The sequence below is a fragment of the Gambusia affinis genome, linkage group LG05, assembly GCF_019740435.1.
Source record: "Gambusia affinis linkage group LG05, SWU_Gaff_1.0, whole genome shotgun sequence".
NCBI classification, from domain to species: Eukaryota; Metazoa; Chordata; class Actinopteri; order Cyprinodontiformes; family Poeciliidae; genus Gambusia; species Gambusia affinis.
In genome coordinates this window covers 9,772,165-9,793,545 of record NC_057872.1, presented here as the reverse complement: position 1 = coordinate 9,793,545, position 21,381 = coordinate 9,772,165, and the positions used below count along the sequence as shown (strand labels likewise).

The 21,381-nt window shown below is 37.3% G+C and overlaps 1 protein-coding gene across 5 annotated transcripts in view; it reads right to left on the bottom strand.

Moving 5' to 3' along the window:
- The window catches only part of LOC122830488 (CUB and sushi domain-containing protein 3-like), a 240,494-nt gene that overhangs the window by 44,703 nt on the left and 174,410 nt on the right, over nt 1-21,381 (bottom strand). For all 5 annotated transcript variants that reach the window (XM_044115818.1, XM_044115821.1, XM_044115820.1 and 2 more), the window contains 8 exons: nt 20,738-20,926; nt 18,546-18,731; nt 17,715-17,909; nt 16,572-16,745; nt 14,352-14,525; nt 13,311-13,484; nt 10,592-10,777; nt 7,478-7,651 (listed from right to left, as the gene is read on the bottom strand). In XM_044115818.1, the coding sequence (XP_043971753.1) occupies nt 7,478-7,651; nt 10,592-10,777; nt 13,311-13,484; nt 14,352-14,525; nt 16,572-16,745; nt 17,715-17,909; nt 18,546-18,731; nt 20,738-20,926 (1,452 nt within the window). The remainder of the gene's footprint in view (nt 1-7,477; nt 7,652-10,591; nt 10,778-13,310; nt 13,485-14,351; nt 14,526-16,571; nt 16,746-17,714; nt 17,910-18,545; nt 18,732-20,737; nt 20,927-21,381) is intronic.

Here is a 21,381-nt window from a genome sequence, read left to right as displayed (position 1 = left end):
ATTTACCATTTGTCACCATGCCAACGACCTGGCAGACCAATGCTTCTTTCAGCTTTGACACCAGAAGCTTTTCTGCCCATAAAAAAATGAAAAAAAATCAGCAGAGCCAGCATTAAGAGTCAACCAAATGTGGTTATAAGAAATTATGAATACATTGTGACCTCTGGAGCTCCCAGTAAATGCATTTTCATTATCCTGAATTATCCCCACACTTTTTCTGTGAAGGAACTTAAGTACTTTCAGAGTCACAACCTTGCACAATCTGCTACATTTGACTATGTATTCAATCAGATACAGACGCAGATGTGCCTTTTATAAATTCTCTTCATGTTCTTTTTAAGCCTGTCTCTTATGCGTGAGAGAAATAGGACATGTTCACACTCTAAGCCATAGGAAATGAGAGAGAAAATAAAGATGACAGGTATGGAATCAGGGCAGTGCTGAAGATTTCATGTTGTGATGAACAGTTGAGTGGTTTGTTTGCCAGGAAAGTCTACGGGGTGGGGGCTGTATTCAATGGGGTCACCCTCAGGGGAGAGAACAAAAGCACATACAGTAGCGCATAACACCAGCCAAAAATATAACTGTTCCCGTTTCAATTCTGACAGATATAAACAAAAAAAAAAAAAAGCAGCTGAGCATAGAAGACAATTTTATTACATCCACATATACAGATAGAGAAATATAGAGATATTCAAGTTTACATTAAAGCATATTCTTTGTGAGGGATTTGTACCAGAGCAGGCTTAAGACTGATTCTTGAGTTGCAAAATCATCCTGTTCTTTCCTCCCCAAGGGACTTTAGCTGCTGCTCTTTCTGTGTACAGAGCACCAAATGGCTGTGGTAATACTGGACTTGTTGACAAAGTCTTTAAGCACGAACACAAACCTCATATCATCTACACACATCCCTCAGCGCATATGTCTACAAACTGCATTTGTCAGGTCAATGACTCACAGCAGAAGCAGCTAAGTTTGTATGTGGCTGTGGCTCGGTGTTCATGAACGGCTGCATATGTTGGTGTGGCTCGGAGAAATTTAGTTGTTTGTGCATCTCCCAGCATGTACTTGCATACATTTGTGGAGATGAGAGCGTGATGAGCACCAGTATGCATTTGTCTTGGTGTGTGCAGCTGTACCAGTAGTTACTCGTAAGTCCTACAGCAGCTGTTGGTGCCTCATTATTCTCTTTCGCCTGCAGTGGGAATGCTATAATCATGCTAATTGGGATGGCGGTCAGATTTTGGTTTGAATATCAGGTAATGTCCATTCACCAAGATCCCTTTGTGAGGAAATAAAAAGGGCTTAAAATCAGCCATGCAACAGATGAGAACAAAGAGGGAACAGCTTGGCAAGCAGTCTGATGCACCATCTTACTAATTAACAAGGGAGGAAAAATGAGGGAATGGACAGATGCATGAATGGCTGCATGGATGAGAGCTGCTGCTGCTGATGCCAGGTTGGATCTCTGAGGAATTCAGTGTCCTATTGTTTTGTGTTGTTACTGCTGAATTATACTGTGCCATTTTCAAAATTCAAAGTCTTAACATACTTATAAGTCAAACTCTTTTTTGCATTTTTCTTACCTTACAATCACAGGATATAGTATTGTACTTTATTTGATGGACCAACACCAAACTGGCATTCAAATGTGAGGTAGAAGGAGTCTTAGTGTTTCCAAATGCTTTTTAGCATCTTGCAGGTTTTCTGCCAAAATTTAACAACAGGTTTGGGTCTGGACGTTAGGCCTTGTAAGCACATGAAAAAGTTTGGTGTAAAACATTAAATTGCATCTCTGCTTGTATGTTAGCAGTCAATGTCTTGTTAGAAGGAGAACCTTCGCCCAAGCTTCACGGTATTTACGGCCTCTATCAGGTTTTGTTCCAGAATTTTCCCTTATTTAGTTCCATCTACTTCTCGTGAACTTTGAACTCATTCCAAGCCAATATGAAGGAAAATTTCACCAATGCACTCTGCTATTGGTCAATATGGATGGTGTGTTCCATGTGAAATCACCATCCGGCAGTATTTTTCAAATACACATGACCTTTTCTTGTTTTTTTATGTAGAGTCAAAGATAAAGATAAGGTGTCATTTGACAAGGGTACCACGTTTCACAGGGATTTTGTGTCTTCAACATGACTAGTGGCAAACTGCAATCAGCACTGTTAATGAAATGCTTTCACCAAGAGCTTTCTACTTGATACTCTTCTGTAAATTGATGCCCTCCTTGCCTGGCCTATCAGATAAGGTGGATAGCATTGTCTTGGCAGATTTGCAGCAATGTTACAATTTTTCAGTTTTCAGAAGATGGGCTACACTAGGTAGATTGTTTCATAACCTTTTGCTTCTTTAAATCTTCCCCAGACTTAATTCCTGCACTGCATATGTAATTTTGCTTATTAATATTCTCTAAAAGGAAAGAGGAAGGAAAGGAAGAAAGAAAGAAATTTTTCTGACTTTTAATTGTCAAAAAAAAAAAATCTTAAATTGTGGCTCCTTCTTCTACTTCAGTACTTTGCAGTGCCTTGTTTTTGGTCATAAACCCACCTCAAAAAGACACTGCTACTGTCATTTGTAATGTGACAAAATGGGAAAAAGAATTCAAGCACTTAGGTACCAGTATATGAAATTGCATTTTGACAAGTGTAATGTAATTTACAAAGGAAAAAAAAAAAGAAAGAAACAAAGTTAAAAACTTTATCCTTTATACTCACTTTAATAGATTACAAGGGTCCAGCTAAAGTCTTTTGCACATTATTGCATGACAACGATAAAATACAGATAAACGCAGATAAAATACTAGAAGTGGATAAAAAGAGAAAGTGGAACAAAACACTTGTTTTCTTCACTCTCCACTTTCCACTTGAACAAGTGTTCAAAACACTTGAAGTAGACAAAGATCTACTTCCTGTTCTTTGGCCACCTTCCAGAATGATGAAAACTATGAGCAAAACTGAACACTAGCTCTAACTTCTTTGCCCAAATGTGTTTAGCACCACAAATTGTTTTATTTTGTAAGCAACAGATGAGCTCCAGCTGTGTAGTGGCTCCAGTTTCTGCTATAACTGTAACAGATGTTTACTGCCAAGTGTGAATCCATTATGTCTCTTAGTGGCAAGCAGGTGATTTACAGTGGCTTCTTCTCTCCATCATATGCTGCAGATTTCCAAGTTAATCACAAGTGCTGATGCAGTATAATCTCTAAAGATGATGCATTCACATTCAACATTGATTAAAATGTTCAGTTTGATACAGAGTTAATTTGCAACTGTGAAACAAATTATGCAAACTAAGTTAAATAATTATTAACTATAAATGTCCTCAGTGCATTCGTTGCATAAACAAGTTATTTATCATTGGCTGTTTCAATACTTTAGAACAACGTCAATACGTTAATTAGGTTTAAAGTAAACAGTTGATACATTTTTGAACACAATTAATGAAACGCATCAAATCTGTTTGGGTTTTAGACATGTTGAATGCTTAATGTAAAAGCACATGCGCTCACTCTGTCTCATAAGACAGCTGGCTGCAGTAGGGTTATGTTGGCACAAGGCTCAGAATGAATGACAGAGAGCGATAAGATTCAGAATTGCTCATCATCATTATAAGAAAGTCTCATCTGTCAAAACAGCAGGATGTTGATCTAATCTTCTTATAATGGAAACACTTTCTTCACTTAAGTGATGGGTGATTAAAAAAAAAAATGCAAGCAGCTCTGCTTCATCTTCACTTCTTACCAAAAAATCCATTACATTCTGAAAAAATGTGTATTAATTTTACTCTAAGGACACCATAAACGTGAGACAAATGAGCAAAAGATGTCATTTGTACTGGAGTTTAATGACTGCAACATTTTAAATGAATAATGGTTTGGTCTTTTACACAGTGTTACTAAAGTTAACACATTTCAACAAATTCTTCCATTTATTACCTGAACAAAAATGTTAGCAGTTGATGACAGCCTGCAATGTCAACGGAGGGCATTATTGAGATTATGAGCTTTCGCAAGGAGGCTCCCCTGGTGAAAGTATTTCTTTCAGCACAAGCACAAATGAAGTTGAAATGTGAACTGTACTTCAAGGACACATTGAGCAGTAACAAACTCAAAAAATGCAACAAAAAAAAAAAAAAAAAAAAAAAAAAAAAATCATAAATTAGCTGAAGAAGCTTGACAGCGGTGAACGTGACTGAAGTTAAAAAGTTCTTGTGTTTCTTGTGAAGGTCTGAAACCAGCAGACCTTCACTGCTGGTTTGTACTTTTGATGACGTGCAGATTGTTACCAGATCACTTCAGGAATAAGAAAAACCATTTTGGCGGTTTTTTCGAGAAGTCCCCTGACTGGAGTCTCACTAATTCAATAAAGCTAGAAACTACCTACCTCCATCTAAATGTGAACAAATTTAGCATGGGGAACTTATTGTGCTTCCTTCAACAAGTTAGGATAGGTCTATGGGGCATTCTAAACATGTACATTACTTTTTCTTTGTTTTGTTTTGTTGTGTTTTTTTTTTTTTTTTTTTTTTGCAAAAATGAAAATAGCTGCCAACAGATGTGCATGAGAAGCCAACAAAGTTGTGCCTCTCACACAACCACCAAAGATGCAGCAGCGGTTTATGAATGGTAAGTCAAAAAAGTTGCTAAAAGTGAATTTCCCATAATAGGCCCCTTTTAAAGGAGACCAAATGTGTCAGATGTGAATAAACCCTTAGTCAGAGAGCAAATTGGTTTCATTCTGGAGCTCTGACACATCCTGTAGGTTAAAAGGATGAAAATATTTCCAGTGGACCACTATCTCTCATCTGTCCCTTAGATATATGATTAGACTGAGCTTTTGGAGGCCAAGTCAACACTGTAAACTATCAGCCTGTCATTTGGAAAAACGGTTATCCTGATAGGATGTACCTACTGCAGGATAATATTAAAATGGGAAGGTAAATGTCAAAGTAATCCACGCAAATGTTAGGCACTCGGATTTTCTTACAAAATATTACTTCCATGCTTTTACAATATGATATCCTACATGGAACAAAGCAGGTCAGAGAATAGAAGAACAGTCGATAGAACTGCTTTGTCTCATGTAGAAATTTTACATGAGACAAAGCGCCTTTCTATTACAGCCAGAATACAGTACTCAGCAACTTTCGCCACTGTAAGTCTTTGGTGGGACAGAATCACACGGGCCACACTTTGCTTCCCGGTGAAGCTAACGAGTCTTTGGCACCCATGATTCTGTCGCCGCTGTCACAGCCCTGCAAGAAATGTGAGGACAGCTCTGACAGTAAGACAGATTTGGACCGATACAATCAAGTATATTTCCTTAGCGTCTTAATATCATCTACTTTCAAACTGCTTGTGTAAATCCAAAACATCCAAAGTGAGAAGAGAAATTGAACTGCCCTTTGACAAAGAGAGAATAACTACCACTCAAGTCTGCTTACAAACATTACTTCTGGGTCAGTTAGTTTAACAAACCAAGTGAAGATTCAGATAAAAAGATCTACTTTCATGGTCAGGATTGTTTAAGTGTGATGAGGGGGAAGAGCATGGGAAGGCTTGAGGGGAGGAGGCAAGCTGTAGGTTGGGAGCTCCACATTACGAGACCCTTTTTCTTACTTTAAAAAATGTCAAAAAGAAAAACTGGAACTAAAAATGTTTAAACAGGTTAGTTGACTTCAAAGGATTTATACTTGCAAAGGGTCCTCTTCAGCTAACTTAGATTCAACTTTACCACTTATCCATGATTCCTTTAAGATGAAGGCTCCCTTTGACAGAATTACTGAAGAATAAATGTCTGTAGTTGCTGTTTGGCACTGGCTCACCGTCTTTGGTCGTTTCCATTCAGCCAAATGCAGCAGCATCAGATAAACCACAGGAGTGCCAGTTCGAAATTGTTAAAAACCTTTTAGAGTAGACAGTGACCATGTGGATAGCAAAAGGCCAAATATTTTGAGACAGAAGAGATTCTTTAAAAAAAGGCTAGAAAAGTCTATTGTGCAGCATTTGATGGTATTAAATTGGCACGGTTTCCTTGGAGCTCAAATTTCTTTCTAATAATGCCAAGAAATCCTTTCAATATTGTAAGTGGGCTTCATATTGTTGTAGTGTTTTTCAACACTGCCAAGTTGTGACTTCATTTTGGTGCCTTTTAGGGGTGATCTAACAGTAAAGGAACAGTTTCCTGAAAAAAGCTAGACAGTATTACAATGCAATCTTTACAGCTGAAGGGAGACAATCTGGATTTAGTTTTTTTTTTAAAGTACAATATGATTAGTAGATGAAGTGAGCAGCAAAATAGTTCCACATTTCAGTCAGATGACTAAACCAAGTTAGCATCAGTTTAGCATTTTGGTTTCTATTCTTACATGAATGGCATTTTGATTTGTATCAGCAAATATTTTAGGTCATGAACAGGGTTAAAGTGATTTGCTAGCACTTCATTTTAAATCAGTGAATCTATGCTGTATGTGGCCAATGCATCTAATGTGCATATGACTTGCAACAGTGGCTAATAAACACTTACTATTTAAACAATGTAAACTTTTACTTTGTCAGCTTTAAGTAGAAATTGTACTATACAATTTAGTACTGTACAATTATAGAGTTTGCTTTAGACTTTTTTGTTGTCCATCATTTTGATAGACTCAATCAAAAATAATCAGTGGCAATTTTTTTTTCTATAATTATTTATTTAAAATTATAGTAATGACAAGAGTCAAATACGTTTCACTGTTATTTGGTGTAATTAACATTCAAAAAGTGCTCAGGAGTGAATTATAATTAGTCAAATATCTAGTTTTATACACTGTATTTTCAGATATCATTAGGAATGAGAGACAATAATAATAATAACAATGAGTATTACTGTACTTTATTATTCCAGTTTACTTGAAGCAATCAGAGCCGGCATAAATATAGAGCCTAAACCTACGCAGGAACTACATAGCAATTAGGACTTCTACCAGATGAGAAGCAGAGAGGAGCAGGTCACCAGTAGCCCACTGCTGAATATTATACAGCGGCTATAAAAACTGATTCCTCTTTGGAAGTGGGTGTACACTACCACTCCTGTAGAATAAGTGGTTATATAGTACTTTATATAACAAAGTACACAGTTGCTTGACAACATTTCTTGTTTTGCGTATGGGTTTTCTTAAATATGTGTGCTTAGGTTATTATATGTATTCAATTCTAGCTGTGTTTTTTTTATATTAGACTGCAGATGTCACCATCTTTCAGGCAGTATGGAAATTCTCTGTTGCACATTCATTCAATAACTTGTTTTCCTCTCATTTTTAGAGACTAAATGAGAAATGAAATGAGCCATTGGCACTTTTTTGTGTCAGCTACAAATAGTGCAGTCAGTCGGATTAAGGATTACAATTGAGATTTTGTTCAATGGGGGGGAAAAAAACAAAACAGGTTTTGTAATGGGTGTAAAATACCACAAAATGTTTGTGTGGTACAGCGCACCTGAGCAGTGGGGCAGCGGGCCGCTCCAGTGTCCGTTCAGTTGGCAGGTAAGCGATGAATCTCCGATGAGCTGACGGTCGTCGCGACAGGAGTAGCGCACTCTGGAGCCAAACGTAAACTTCTCTCCAGTGATCACCGCGTGGGGCGGCGTGCCTGGGTGCCCACAATCAACCTCTGCATGAGGGGAGCAGCAGAAGGACTAGCTTAATAAATCCTGTTTATTTGTACAAAGACACACACGCATGCAATATTTTCTATGGGAAGAAGAATTCATGAAAACTTAATATTGACAAAATTTTTACGCCATCTTACAGCACAGAGAATGATACAGTAATGCTCAGGAAAGCTCTGTTAAATTTAGCAAGTATCCCTCTAATAAACTGCTTTGAATTGCGAATTATATTCAGAGTTGCTCAAATAGAGTAATTTGAGCACACATTCATGAGACTATCAGATTTTATAGTTCACACTGTAAGTTCTTCTGACATTAAAGAGTGCTGTTCCTATGGCCCTTCATATAAAGAACACCTGGATGGGTCATTACATTGTCAAGTAAAATTTTTCATTTGCATAGGGTTACATTACTGTCAGGGAAATGTGGTAAGAGCAAAATGTGATGCTGAAGGTTTCATTTTCGTAAAGCAGATGACAATTACAGTGTCCTGCAAAATTATTCAAACCTTTCCAACTTGAAATGTCACATTTTGTCACACAGATTTATGGTAGAGTAGAGAAACATTTTCTAGAAATTAAAAAATCTATTCAATTGATCAAAAATGGTGGTGCATTTCTATTCAGTCACCAACTGCATCAAACCTTGATAGAACCACCTTTTGCTACATTTACAAGAAATTACAATTAAAAGCATATCTTTATATGAATATTTTTCCCCAGTTGGTTTTGGAAAACATCCCAAGCTCAGTTGCTTTGGACTGAGAGCTTCAGTGCGTCGGTTTTCAAGTCATGCTACAAATTGACTACAAGTTGACTGGGCATTTCTAACATGCAAATATGCTTTAATCCAAGTCCTTCCATTACTTCTCTGCTCGGGTGTATTCTTCTGACAAAATATGAATGGAATTTAGTAAAGCTTTCTTTCTGACTTTAGTTTTTCTGCAACTCTTCCATAAGGGCCAGATTCTAATAAAATAAAGTTTGAGTTGGTATTGTGGCAAGATGTAGAAAAATTACTTTTGCAGCCCATTGTACAGACAACCAGACACATTTAGGACATTTTACATTTCGAGGGAAAATCCTTAGCAGCTATAAAATCCCTAAGATCTTATCACCACCTTGTTAATAAAAAACATGTTTAGCATTGCTCAGTCAGACTTAAATTCAGCTGATATCGGTCCTGAAAAGTTTTCTGTTATGTAGGCAACTTTCAGTCCATCAACTTTTATGTGTTTGTTCCTTTATACTTGTATGAAATAATAACAACCAGATCTGTTTTTTGTAAGCACTTTGCTTTAGTTTACCACATCGGACTGTTTAATTTGGTTTAGTCTAACCACAAACCGGCCTCTCAGACTCACAGACATGAACTCCTGCTATGTTATGGTCATTATGTGAGTGAGCAAATGGTTTTTAATAGATTTATAAGGCAAACATGTTTCTCTTGAGGATTTTTAATGTTCAAGAGTAACCAAACTCCATCTCAGTTGAGACTACACACAACTTCTTAAGGGGAAAAAAAACTCATTTCAAATTAAGTACTACTATTTGTGTTCAGACAGCAGTGTCAACCTCAGTTCTTTTGCACTCAGAAAGTGACATCAAAGCTGAGACTTGTCGCTTTATTGTAGTATGAAACTGAAACAGTGCATCATCTACTGCAGTCACCTTGATCTTTTGGTTTTTCTTAGTTGTTTATTAAATAAATTTATTTGTTTTGCAGTATAACAAGCTCCATGAAAGTCTGTATAGCTGTCAGCTCCACGTACCAATGAAAAGGTGGAGATGGAGATGGAATGCATATTTAAAAGGTGCCAAACATTAAAAGTTACTGGATTTTTCCATACTTGAGGTTGTATCTACTGCTACCCTGGCTATATGTGTGTGTCTACCCTTATTTGGTCTTGTTAGAAATTAATTGCTCTGGTTTCCCAGTAAATGCACTGATATTGATCAGTTGCAAAAGTTTTATTCAATGATTGAAATATTTCCTGTGCCCTTAAAGGTGATCTATTTGTATCTGCTTAGCGTCTGCAAGCTTATGGGATTTGCTAATATCTCAGCTCAGATTTTTTTTCTTTTTTGGGGGTGAGTGAGATGTGGGAAGGATTAAAGTAAGAGGAGAGTTTACTGTTCATTACAGTAAAATACAGACTTTAATTTGTCTGAACATGGAAAGCAGAAAAAAATATATCAGGACTGTTTATAAAATGCCAAGCAATACATATGGCAAAGTACACAACACCGGTAACTTGAAAAGTTATTGTAAAATGTAAGCTTTTTCTTTATTTACAGCTTTGTTTTAAAAATAAACAAATTATATCATTTTTCTACTTTCTGTGCTTGTTTGCCTTTGGTCTGAGTCGTCTTAATGCAAAGTAAGTTTCTATAATTCAGTAAAACACTAACCATAACCGAACTGTCAATGATGCCTGAAGCAAGTTTCAAAACACGTGATAGACACTTCTGCGTGCCTCTTTAATTAGGATTTGATTTGATCAAATAAATGATGAGCTTCGTCTCTCTACCATGAAATTAAGTGCTTTTTCAGCCGGTGTGGAAAATGTAGAGCTATACTTCAGATAATTTCAATAGAAATAGGTGATTATTGTTGGTATACTCGGGCATTAACAGAATGCATAATAACCCAGGGGGTGGGTACAGAATTATACAGCAAGGAAAACATTGAAGTTCACACTGCAAAGTTGATTTAAGTTTAGTGTTTACCTTTGGAGAAGCATAATAAGAATTGATTCAAAGGTTTAACCAGATATTACCAAGTGGAGGACTTATAAACTTTTACCTTTAAAACTGGAAGCAAAAGTTAACAGAACAAGGACGGGGATAAAATGTTTTAGTTCTATCTGCTTACCCTATCTAATTAGAAACACTAAGATATAAATGTCCCATTAGTGTATTGGAAAGAAATGTCTATTTTACCAATGCATTCTGGGAGAGGTTTGTCCCAGTGGCCCATTGGCTGGCAGGTGAGCACGGATGAACCGAACAGGTAATATCCGGGGTTGCAGTCATAGAACACGACGCTGCCAAATGTGAAGTTCCCATGTTCAATTTTACTCTCTCGGATAGAGTTAGCAGGAATGCCTGGATCTGTGCAGTTAACCACTGTGAAGAAAAAGAAATACATGCCATTAAAACCCTTATAAACGTCAGAGAAATGTACAGAGGAAACACCTAGAACTCTTTTGCCTGTACATCGTCTTTCTTTTCATGGATCATATAATAAATGCAGGGCTACTTTATCAGATGTGCTGTTAAGTCCTAAACAGTTTCCATAATTATGTTGTTGCAATAGCAGAGAAGCATATGATGCTCACTGCAAATGCAAGCAGACAATCAAGAAGTAGAGGGGTGAATTCACAAGGCAGTGCAATCTCCTCGATTGTTTAGCCCACACTCTTTGACTCATTTCTGTACCAAACTTAAAAAGCTGAGTGCATCAAATATATGCAGTAGCAAACACCCTTGTCAAGTCCACAGAATGCAAGCAATGTGCACCTAGGTTTTGTGTAGTAGTTTTCCTCTTTTCAGCCATAAACAACAAACGCAGACGTTAACAAAAGAAAATAGATAAACATTTTTCTGTTTTTATGTACATATTTTTATATGAATAATAATGACTTGATTAAGTACTCCTCAAAACTAAAAGAACATTTTACTTTATAAAGAAGGAATCACATTGAGAATACCTGTTTTGCTAATGTATAGCAAGAGGTTTTAATGATTCATTCAAACATGTGACTGGCATGTAGCAGGCTGTTTTACTTAAATTTTATTGTTTCTTCTTCAGCAACAAAACTACCAGCAGCTTTTAGTAGACAGTCCTTCATTTATTTATTGAATATTTTCTAAATATGTGAAATGCAAACGTTTCTGGTCCTGAGGACTGTAATTGACTCTGGCTGTAATTTACATATATAAACATAAACACAGGCAGGCTTTCCCCTAAATGCATGCATGTTGAATAATTTCAATTAGGGCGAACCAGTACACAGAGGCCATTTGCCTGGCAGAGCTTTTAGAGGGGGAGGTCTGCCATTGCGTATAATTTAAGAACAGAACAGAATGTACAAACTCTCGTTTTCACACATCTAGACCCACAAAAAAAACTTTATTAATTGGCCTAATTAATGATGTTAATACTTTATTCGTAAAAAATATGTGCTTTTTAGTCATTTGTTTGATCAATTTAGTATGATAGATGTATCTCTGTTATTACTGTACCCTGCTTATATCAAGCTGCTATGAAACAGAAATTTGTCAGAAATAATTTCCCTTTAACAAAACGTTAAGTGAAAGGACACACAAAATAGTAATGTGGCATTCTGCCTAAATCCCTTCACACATTTCACAAGGGATATTTCCTGGAAACTGTTCACGTTGCATCCTTTGCTTGGATCCTAATTTGCATAAGCGTTATCCTGTCAGCAAGCTTGCAAGTTAAAAATAAATCTGTCCACAAGACCTAAACAGTGGCTTTTTCTTTATTTAATGAACAGAATGAAAGGTAAGCATGGACTATATTTGGCACCTTTGATAATAATAGATTCTCATGCTGTTTCATGAAAACCAAATTAACATACATTGTCTATTGCCAGACAAAAGCAAGTATTTTAAATGCAGAAGAAGTCTCTAAGACGTCATTACTGACAAGTCAGTTCAGCTGAAATTAGATGAAGGTGAAGTTACTCCAAAAATTATTCCTCTTAAGTAAAAGTGAGTGACATCTTGGTTTCATGGGAGAACATATTTCTGGGAACATATTTTGACAACGGTGCACAACAGTGTCATATCCTTCATCGAATCCATCTTTGCAGTCGTATTCACATGAAAAAGAATTAAATCTCTTAATGTATAAATTCCAACAAAAACCAACGTCAATAGGATTTAATTGTCTGAATGAAATATCTGCCCTGTCCAATCTCTGCTTTACAAGGTTTTTAGTTTTGATGCTGTAGCTGCATTTGTTACATGATGATCTGTTGAAAAAACAAGGTTTAAGATCATGCTTATTGTAAGTATTTAGTACAACTTTTTTATGTAGTCAAATACCTATTTGTTGCCTATGTCAGAGTAAGCAACATGTCGCTATCTACTGATTTGTGAATGATTTTGACACATCTGGAGGATGTATATTTTTTTTGCCTACTCTAGCTTCAGATAACAGAATAATCCCAGAAGACCTGGAAAGACTTTCTCATTCTGCTCTAGCGCTTGCTCCATCCTGGATCCTATTTCTGTTATCTGGCAGCTACCTGCTTTCCTTTTGGCTAGCCTTACACAAATAGAGAAGCATTAGATAAAAATGGCCTTTGTTATGGAAAGAAATCCAAGGGGGGAAAAAAAACAGCTTTAGTAGATGTAATACTCTGCTCTTTGAATATGCTCAATTTCTGATAGTAAATAAGCTGTTTAAGCTGCATCTAATTAATCAAAACCATTCACATATGTTCTCAGTTTGAGTCTGTTTTTTTTTTTTTTTTACATCCACAAATAATACATTCAATGCCAACAGCAAATATGGCGAAGAAGGCAGAGTTCAACTATAAAAGTGCAAACGTGTCCCTCTGGTACCTAAATGCTGTCAGACTGGCAGGTATTTATAAATTCAGCAGGCACTCCGTGGCGAGGACCTTACCTCTGCATGTCGGAGGTTGATGGCTCCACTGGCGGTTTGCCTGGCATTGAGCTGTAGAGGGTCCCTCCAGGGTGTAGCCTTTGTTGCAGGCGAAGCGCACAACATCATTGTAGTTGAAGCCATCGCCTGTGGTGCGGCCATAAATAGGGCTGCCAGGGTGGCCGCAAGTGACAGCTAAGTTGAGAAACACCAAAAAGGTACGTGTTGGAAAGAAAAAAAAAAGAAAACGAAGATAAAATGTACCAAAGGAGCAACTTGCCATGACTGAGGTCACAATTTACCGACTGTCATTGTACTTATAATTAAACTCAGAGGGTAATGAGGGAATAAGAATTCACGTCATGAACTGAATATGGAAAATTTCAGTGCACTAAAAATATGAATATACTGAAAATTACATTAGCTGTTCACGTTTTGGCTACTAATTTTAGAGTCTTCTGAGCAAAAATAGAAAACCTTGGGGTAAAAATGAAATACACAAAAAAAAAAATGTGATATACACAGAGAAATCAGTTGGTGAGTTTCAACTTGATCAGTTCTGAATGCCGAAGAAATCATTTAAAAATGATTGATTGCATTATCCCAAAGCCCAACCACCTGACAACATCATTTCTAGGTGACAAAAGTAGATACTGAAGGAAGTCAAATTTAAGGAAGTCTGAAGCAGAACAAATGCTAGCAGGTATTCAAAATGATATCGTGCCGTCTAAAACTTGTAGTGAAGACTTGAAATAAATATTATGAAGCCACTTTGTGTACTTAATGGGCATATGTCATCGTTCCAGAAGAGTAGTCTAAATCGCCTATAATATATATTGGCGGATCAAAGCAATGCAAAACCAGAGATCAGGAATCAAGCCCAAAGATGGATCTTGACAAAAAAAAAAAATAAAATAAAACTCCTATTTTTAAACCTGTAAATATACATTTTATCATTGGTTTCTAAATTCTTTCTGAAATAAACATAAAAACTTATGGACCCACGCACTCGCAGTCGGGGAGTCAGCCATCACGAGAAAGAAGTGCCAATAATGTACTTACATATACAAACTGGGAGATGTCCAGACCAGTTGTGATCCTGCTGACAGATGCGAACAGAGGAGCCAATAAGCCTGAACCCGGGGTTGCATTGGTAAACCACTGTGTCTCTGTAGCCAAAGTTTTCCCCAATAACCTGGCCGTTCACAATCTGCTCTGGGATGCCACAGTGACCAGCTGTAGAAGAATAAAGAAAAATAGCCCATTACCCTTTGTTCCTGCTCATTGTTATTTTTCCCTCCCGATTTATGGCTTTCTTTTTTCACAAATAGGACATTTCCTATGAAAGGAAAAATAAATTACTTACAGTGTGGCATTTGTGATATATAACAAAAATGTACACTAATGAGGTGGTGCACCTTTTGCCAGGAAATAAAATTAGCTTGAAAACAACAAATGCAATTGCACTCAGTCATTCATGTAGTGAACTGACTCAATTTGGCTTTCTAACAGTGAGAACAATGAGTTTTAGCGGCTTTGCTACTAATAGATGGCAGCTGAAGGATACACACAATTTTGATTGCACTTTAACATCTAAATGCAATTTTGACAGCAATGTAAGAAAATGAAATGAGGGGGCATGTTTTTAAAAGGCCTATGAATTTTAATGCAGACAGGTTAAATTAATTTAGTCATAACATGTATTGTATTTGGAACACATATGTAAGCTCATTATTTCTGAAATGTTAAATCAAAATTTACACTGGCTTTGGCTTTAGTTGTCCAATATACAACACAAAGAAAGGTGCACGTCTGCAACTCCCCCCCTCCCCCCAAAAAAAACAACTTGTGCACATAATCATGTTATTTGCAGCCACAATAAATCCTCTTGTTTTAGAGAAGAGGTATCACTTGGTGACATTTCTGCTGGTACTTAAAACCTGGAGAACCTTATTTCCCTAACTCATTCCTGCACAGAGAAATTCAGTGGAGCATTTTATTATCACACTCCAATTGAGAGCAGCAAGATTCTGTGAAGATAGTGCTGAAGTAGGCGACTTTACCAGAAGGTGCTCAGCTATGTTAACCTTACCAGTCAGATAACAAGCCAAGCAAAAGGTGCTTCACTTTTAATGAACTGATCAAACCTTGAGCCAAGCAAAAAGAAATGGTGCCACACAATTACAAAGACGACAAATGTCACTAATGTCCAGAAAATCTTGACACTCTGGCACAGAGCTTCACTACACGTTTGTTTGTCAGAAGCTGGTTCTACCTGAATTACATTTCCATGTGGGCGGAGCGATCTTACCATTAGTGTCATGTTAATTGGGCCACAATCTTTTTATCATCAGATGAAGATTAAACAGTGCTCTGCAATTTGTTAAAAGCTTGGCATGTTGTTTTATAACCTAACCCTGCCTTGAACTTCTCAACAACAGGTTCAAGGCAGACGCACCAGACACATTATATCTGATGTGTCTGTTGTGTTATATGGTCTTCTTAAAGCTGTTTTATTTACTTATGTTCTCTAACAAACCCCTAAGGTATTCATAGAACAATATTTTTATGCTGAGTTCAAATGACACAGGCTAGAAATCTCTACTAATTAGAAGACTTCTCAAGACTTTTTCTTGAGAAGTCTTCTAATTAAAACAAATATTGACAACTTTGTGTTTTTTCTTTGTACTTAAGCAGTTTGTGCTCCTTTGTGTTGGTCCATCAAAGTCCCAATAATAATTTTCATAGAAATGAGTTGCTGTAACTTGAGAAAAAGGGAAAAAGCTAGGACTGCTTTGGTATGCAAAGCAGTAGCATGTTTTCCTGTTTAAATACTTACTGAGGTAAACTTTGCCAGAACATTTTGGATGACGTTCCACAAATTCAGAGAGACTTTTACTATATATCATAAACTTCACAAACATTAATGCTGCCTATATGGTAATATAATCTAATTCTCTGCAGGTAGTTGCTAAAGGTGCTTGAACATTTGGAACAAAACGCTTTCATTATTTTCTCTGTGGGCTCTGTAACGGTTTGAAGTCTGACAGAGGCCCCATTCAGAGCAAATATGAAGTCAATAGTGGACCATAAAAAATGTACATCTTCCAGAGTTTTTATTGACACTGGCCATATACACTTAGCAACAGAGGCAATTATATCCACCTACTGCTTCCCCGTCTGTTTCTATTGCAGTTGCCCCAATCAAAACTGCTCTTATTTATTCTGAGACGCTTGCCAGCAGTATCTGACCTAGGTCAAGAACATTTAGAACGTACTTACCTAGACACTGAGAGTCCATCCCACTCCAAAGGCCAGACAGAAGACACTCTCTAACTGTAGATCCAGTTGAAACATAGCCAAGGTTACAGCTGAAAATAGCTGATGCTCCAAAGGTAGTCTGCGTTCCGATTTTCTTCCCATTAGGAGGAGTAGGAAGATCGCCACAGGAAATAACTGCAATAAGATGAAGAGGATGGTACAAAGAAGAGGAAGGGAGATAGAGGACACCCCAGAAGAGAGCGTAGCAGAAAAGGAATAAAGGATGAGTTAGAAGTTGTCTTACATCTTTGGAGTCAATGGGAGAGCACAGTGATTTACACCCATCTTACCGACCTTAATGTGATAAAAGCTGACCTGAACTATTTCACTCGGAGGATAATGATGGTGTTTTCCTTTGTCCAAACATCTTTAATAACACTTGCTGGCATCCTGTTCTGTCATTACACAAGCTATTCAGTGCTTTTGCCTCAAAACAAAAACAAAAACAAACAAAAAGAGGAGTTCTCATGGCAGCAGAAAAATGTTAAATGTCCACTAGGGCAGGAAACAATACCTAACACAGACTGGGACCAGAATAGGAGGCGAACACAGAAGAGAATCAATAAAATAATGTTTAGGTCAAATATGAACATAATATGTATTCTTGAAGTCTTTTGGTAAACTCTGTTTACTGAACCTTTATAGCTGAGATGATTTGTTTACAGTGGCTTTATTATTTTTATTACTTTCTAAAAAAAAATCTTACATGGACATTTTATATTAATTAAATGGTGAAGCAGATAAAATAACAGAGTTGTTTCAAAACAGTTTTATGTTTAATATACTGCTTTGAAAATGGGTTATTTGGGGCTTTAAATACATTTGAAACATTCTTTTTTGGGGGTGAATTGATAAATAATAATACAATAAATAAACAATGAATTTCATTAACATGATCTACTCTTGGTTAAGGTTGATCAAGTGTGGATTAGACATTATCTACAAAAAATTCAAAGCCTTTTTTTTCTTAAAATTCAGTTTGTAAAAAAAAAATTGATTCTTTTTTTTTTTTTTTTCTTTTTCAAATCCATCCTAAGATACAAAAATGTGTGTGTAAACTTTATTACTGGTGGTTTTTGTATTGCAAAGCTAAAATTTACTCACTTCTACACCGAGGTCTCTCATTTCTCCAGCTCCAAGCTCCACTGGACAGACACTGGATGTGGGCGGGGCCGACCCGATAGTACCCAGGGTTGCAGGTGAAGATTATTTTAGTTCCGTATTCATAGTGTGAACCGTTGACTATCCTCCATCTCCCGTGGTCCAGGGAGAAGGAACTAAGACTGGGGCACGTCATTACTGGTGGGTGAAAGTAAAGTAGGTTGGAAGACAATTCTGACGAATTTCGAAGCAGAGCAATAAAACAATCAAAGAAAAAAATAAAATCACATTCTAATCCAATAGGGTTTTTAAAATTCTGTTTCCATTTGTTATTGCGAGATAAACACAAACAGAAATAAACATTGGTCTCAAAAGAAAACAACACTGTCAATCACAATTTGCTCTGACTTTCTAACTTGGAAGAGGTGCACTGGAATATCAAACCTGTACCCAGCTGTGAACAACAGATTTCCCCTCAAATATTATTCACCTGTCTCATCGTATTACAACAAGTTAATGTTTATTACATAAATGTTTAAATCATTGTCCTCAAGGACTTACTCCATATTTATATGACAGACAGATTTGTAAAAATTTCATACTCCAGTGGCTTTCAGGAAGTTTGAAACTACAGGGAGGTTTATCAAGATTATAGCTCTCAATAAATTTAGTAAGATTTATGTACGTTCCTCATTCAGAGAAAATATTTTCCTATCGTCTTCTCTCAGCTCCTTACTGCATATCCATGTGTTTTTTTGAGATTACCATGTCTTCCTAAATCACCCTCCATCCTCCCTGTCCCTTTCAATCCTCCAAGCAGCCTCTCGCACTCACCGATGCATCGGGGTATCTTGTTGTGATTGCTCCAGGTGCCGTCTGGCTGGCAGACTGTGGTCGTCAGTTCTTTGGAGGACAGCCGATAGCCACTGTTGCAGAAGTAGGTCACCCGTGTGCCGACAGAGTAATCAGCAGCAAGCACACCTCCGTTCACTGGCGCACTGGGCACGCCGCATGACACAGCTAGAGGTGGCAAGAGGACCATTGTCGGCACATGTTTATGCAGAGCAGAAGACGTGCGTTAGATAGCAGCCTACAATGGGTGTGGTAGGTGCATCGGCTTGACAGCTAAATATTCGTGCAGAAAAACACTCATTTTGTGAAGGCTGTTGTAGCACACAAGCCCTGTCAGGTTTTATAATTTACACAAGAAGTCCTTTCTTTTACTTTCTAAGGATAACAATTTCAGGGCGTAAAAATTCAACAAGATATAATTGCTCCACTTGCTCCAACCAGCCACTGTACAATTTTGACAGCCAACCTCATTCATTGCAGACCCTTCAAGATATCACGGCAGAGACAGCTCATGTGTAATTAGCAGCATTAATAACATCTGCACTGAAGTAAATTGAGTCAGTGCCAGAGCCCCGGTACTGTGCTTGATACCTCAATGCGTTGGGCTTAGTGAAGCACTTAATGGAACTGAGTTATATCATGAACGAAACGAGTTGCACCTGTCAAAACTTCTATTTCAAGGTGTTACATTTCATAGAATGCCATCCAGCTTTAACACCTTCCTTTATAATAGTGCTGAGACTTTATAATAGTCTGAGCTTCTTGCACATAACTCATTTGATTATAGTAGGCATGTATTTGGACTCTGCGTCTATAAAGCTGCTCAAAATATTGGAAAAGGAAGAGAAACAAAGGATATGGGGAAAATAAAACACATGCAGGTGAGTAATAAAATTTAACATCAGCCAGATTAAAACTATTATGATATTTAACACTTGATATTAACAATGCTTAATTTAGAGCTCAATACTTGCTCTTCAGCTGTGATTAATAAGGGTCTACAATCAGAGATCGGGATTTCTACAGCTCCCCCAGAGTCCTGTGTTATTTTGCAGAATTCATTAAATTCAAACAAATTGCATTTAGGTTTGTGGAGGTAATGTTACAAAATGGGAAAGCACTTTACTTTCTTGTTTTAGTATGTGACAGCAGGTAATCGAAAAACATAATAAAATCATTAGCACTTCTAGCACAGACTTTTCCCAACCTATAAAATTAGGAGCATTCAGAAACAGCAAAACTAAAACACAGAAATACACAAAGTACATTCGGGCCACTTTGCTCTCAGATATAGGAGCAAAGGGAAGCTTGATCTGGTCAGCTTTAAGGTGTTTTATGAATGTCAAGTCAAAGGAAGTGATGGAAGATCATTTATGTTGGTTAGTGATAACTAATGTTGATTGGATATTTATTGTATCTACATGGTTACAGTTCAACAAATGCCAAGGAAGAGTAGTCACCTTTTGCTCCTCTGTTGACGTAAGATTTTTATGTTTGTGTCATCTCTGAGATCACTAGAATATAATTGCTGGCATCTAAGCCCATACCAGATGGGCATCATCTTTATGAATATATCAGTTTATCTGCAGGGATGCTTGGCTCTACGTGCTTTGGAAAAGCTGTGCCCAGTTAGCAAACTGATGGAATCAATCACAGGTGTGAAATGTTTTTAAATATATCTGAAATACATATTTTGATTTCACTGCGTCAAGATAAAATGCAATTGATGACACCATCTGTCGGTGTTTACAACGGTTTGACTGTGCGTTTGAGTCTGAGTGTGGCCGCCACTACGAGGCACAGGAAATACACAAACCTGACATGTGTGCATAAAGGAGTGCAGTTTGGTGAGGTAGACCCAACAGCAGCAGTCTCCATGTGTTGATGGCAAGTTAGCAAGTAATTTAAGGAAGTGGAAATTGACAAAGAAGCGAAGATGGATTTTTGTTTAATTTCCACCTGACAGGAAACTGGCTCTCAATCAGGTTGGATTCAGTTCAACCGTTAACTACACAGGGATTGGATTTGAGCTGAGACTCTTGTGTGCTTTATGTGCATGTCATTTCACCTGAAAGGAACAGGTTGTAGAGCCAATCACCAGAACACTGGATGTAGAAAATAGATAATGTTGCAAGTAAAAAAAAAAAAAAAATAGCCAGGTAGGATGAGCTTACCTTGACATGCAGGGACTGGTGCATCCCAGGCGTAGTAGCCATAGGAGGTCTTCTTGCATTCAGCTGTGCTTTTCCCAATCAGCTTGTACCCCCTGTCACAAGCCCATGTCACCATGCTGTTCAGATGACCCCCAGTTTGTCTTACTACAGAGCCGTGGTGTGGGGAGTCTGGGGTACTGCAATACATTGCTACAATAGATGAAGAGATAAAGCCGTAGAGGAGAGCAGGAAAGAAAAAGAAAGCCAACGGAAGAGAGAATAAGGACAGAGTGAAGGAAAGAAGGTGGAAAAGTAGACATTAAGAGGAAGAAAGATAAATAAATCAGAGAAAAAGAACACAGACATTAACAAACTACCTCTAGAGAAAGACTCAAGTTAACTTTTTTTTTTTTATTACGCCAGAACTCCATTTTAAATGCAGACTCATAATGAGCGGAAAAGCCTTAGGAGTGTCACATCTTTTTAGCACTCAGGCTGTGTACCAAACAGCAAGGGAAGCCCTCAAAATCACATTATTACAATTCCTTGCTAGCCTATGGGCATGCACATATTCAATTTGCTTCAGTACACACAGTCTTGGTGCTTCCTGCAGTTATTTACACCATAACATTCCCTTCCCTCATCTTACAGGCCATCAATCTAAA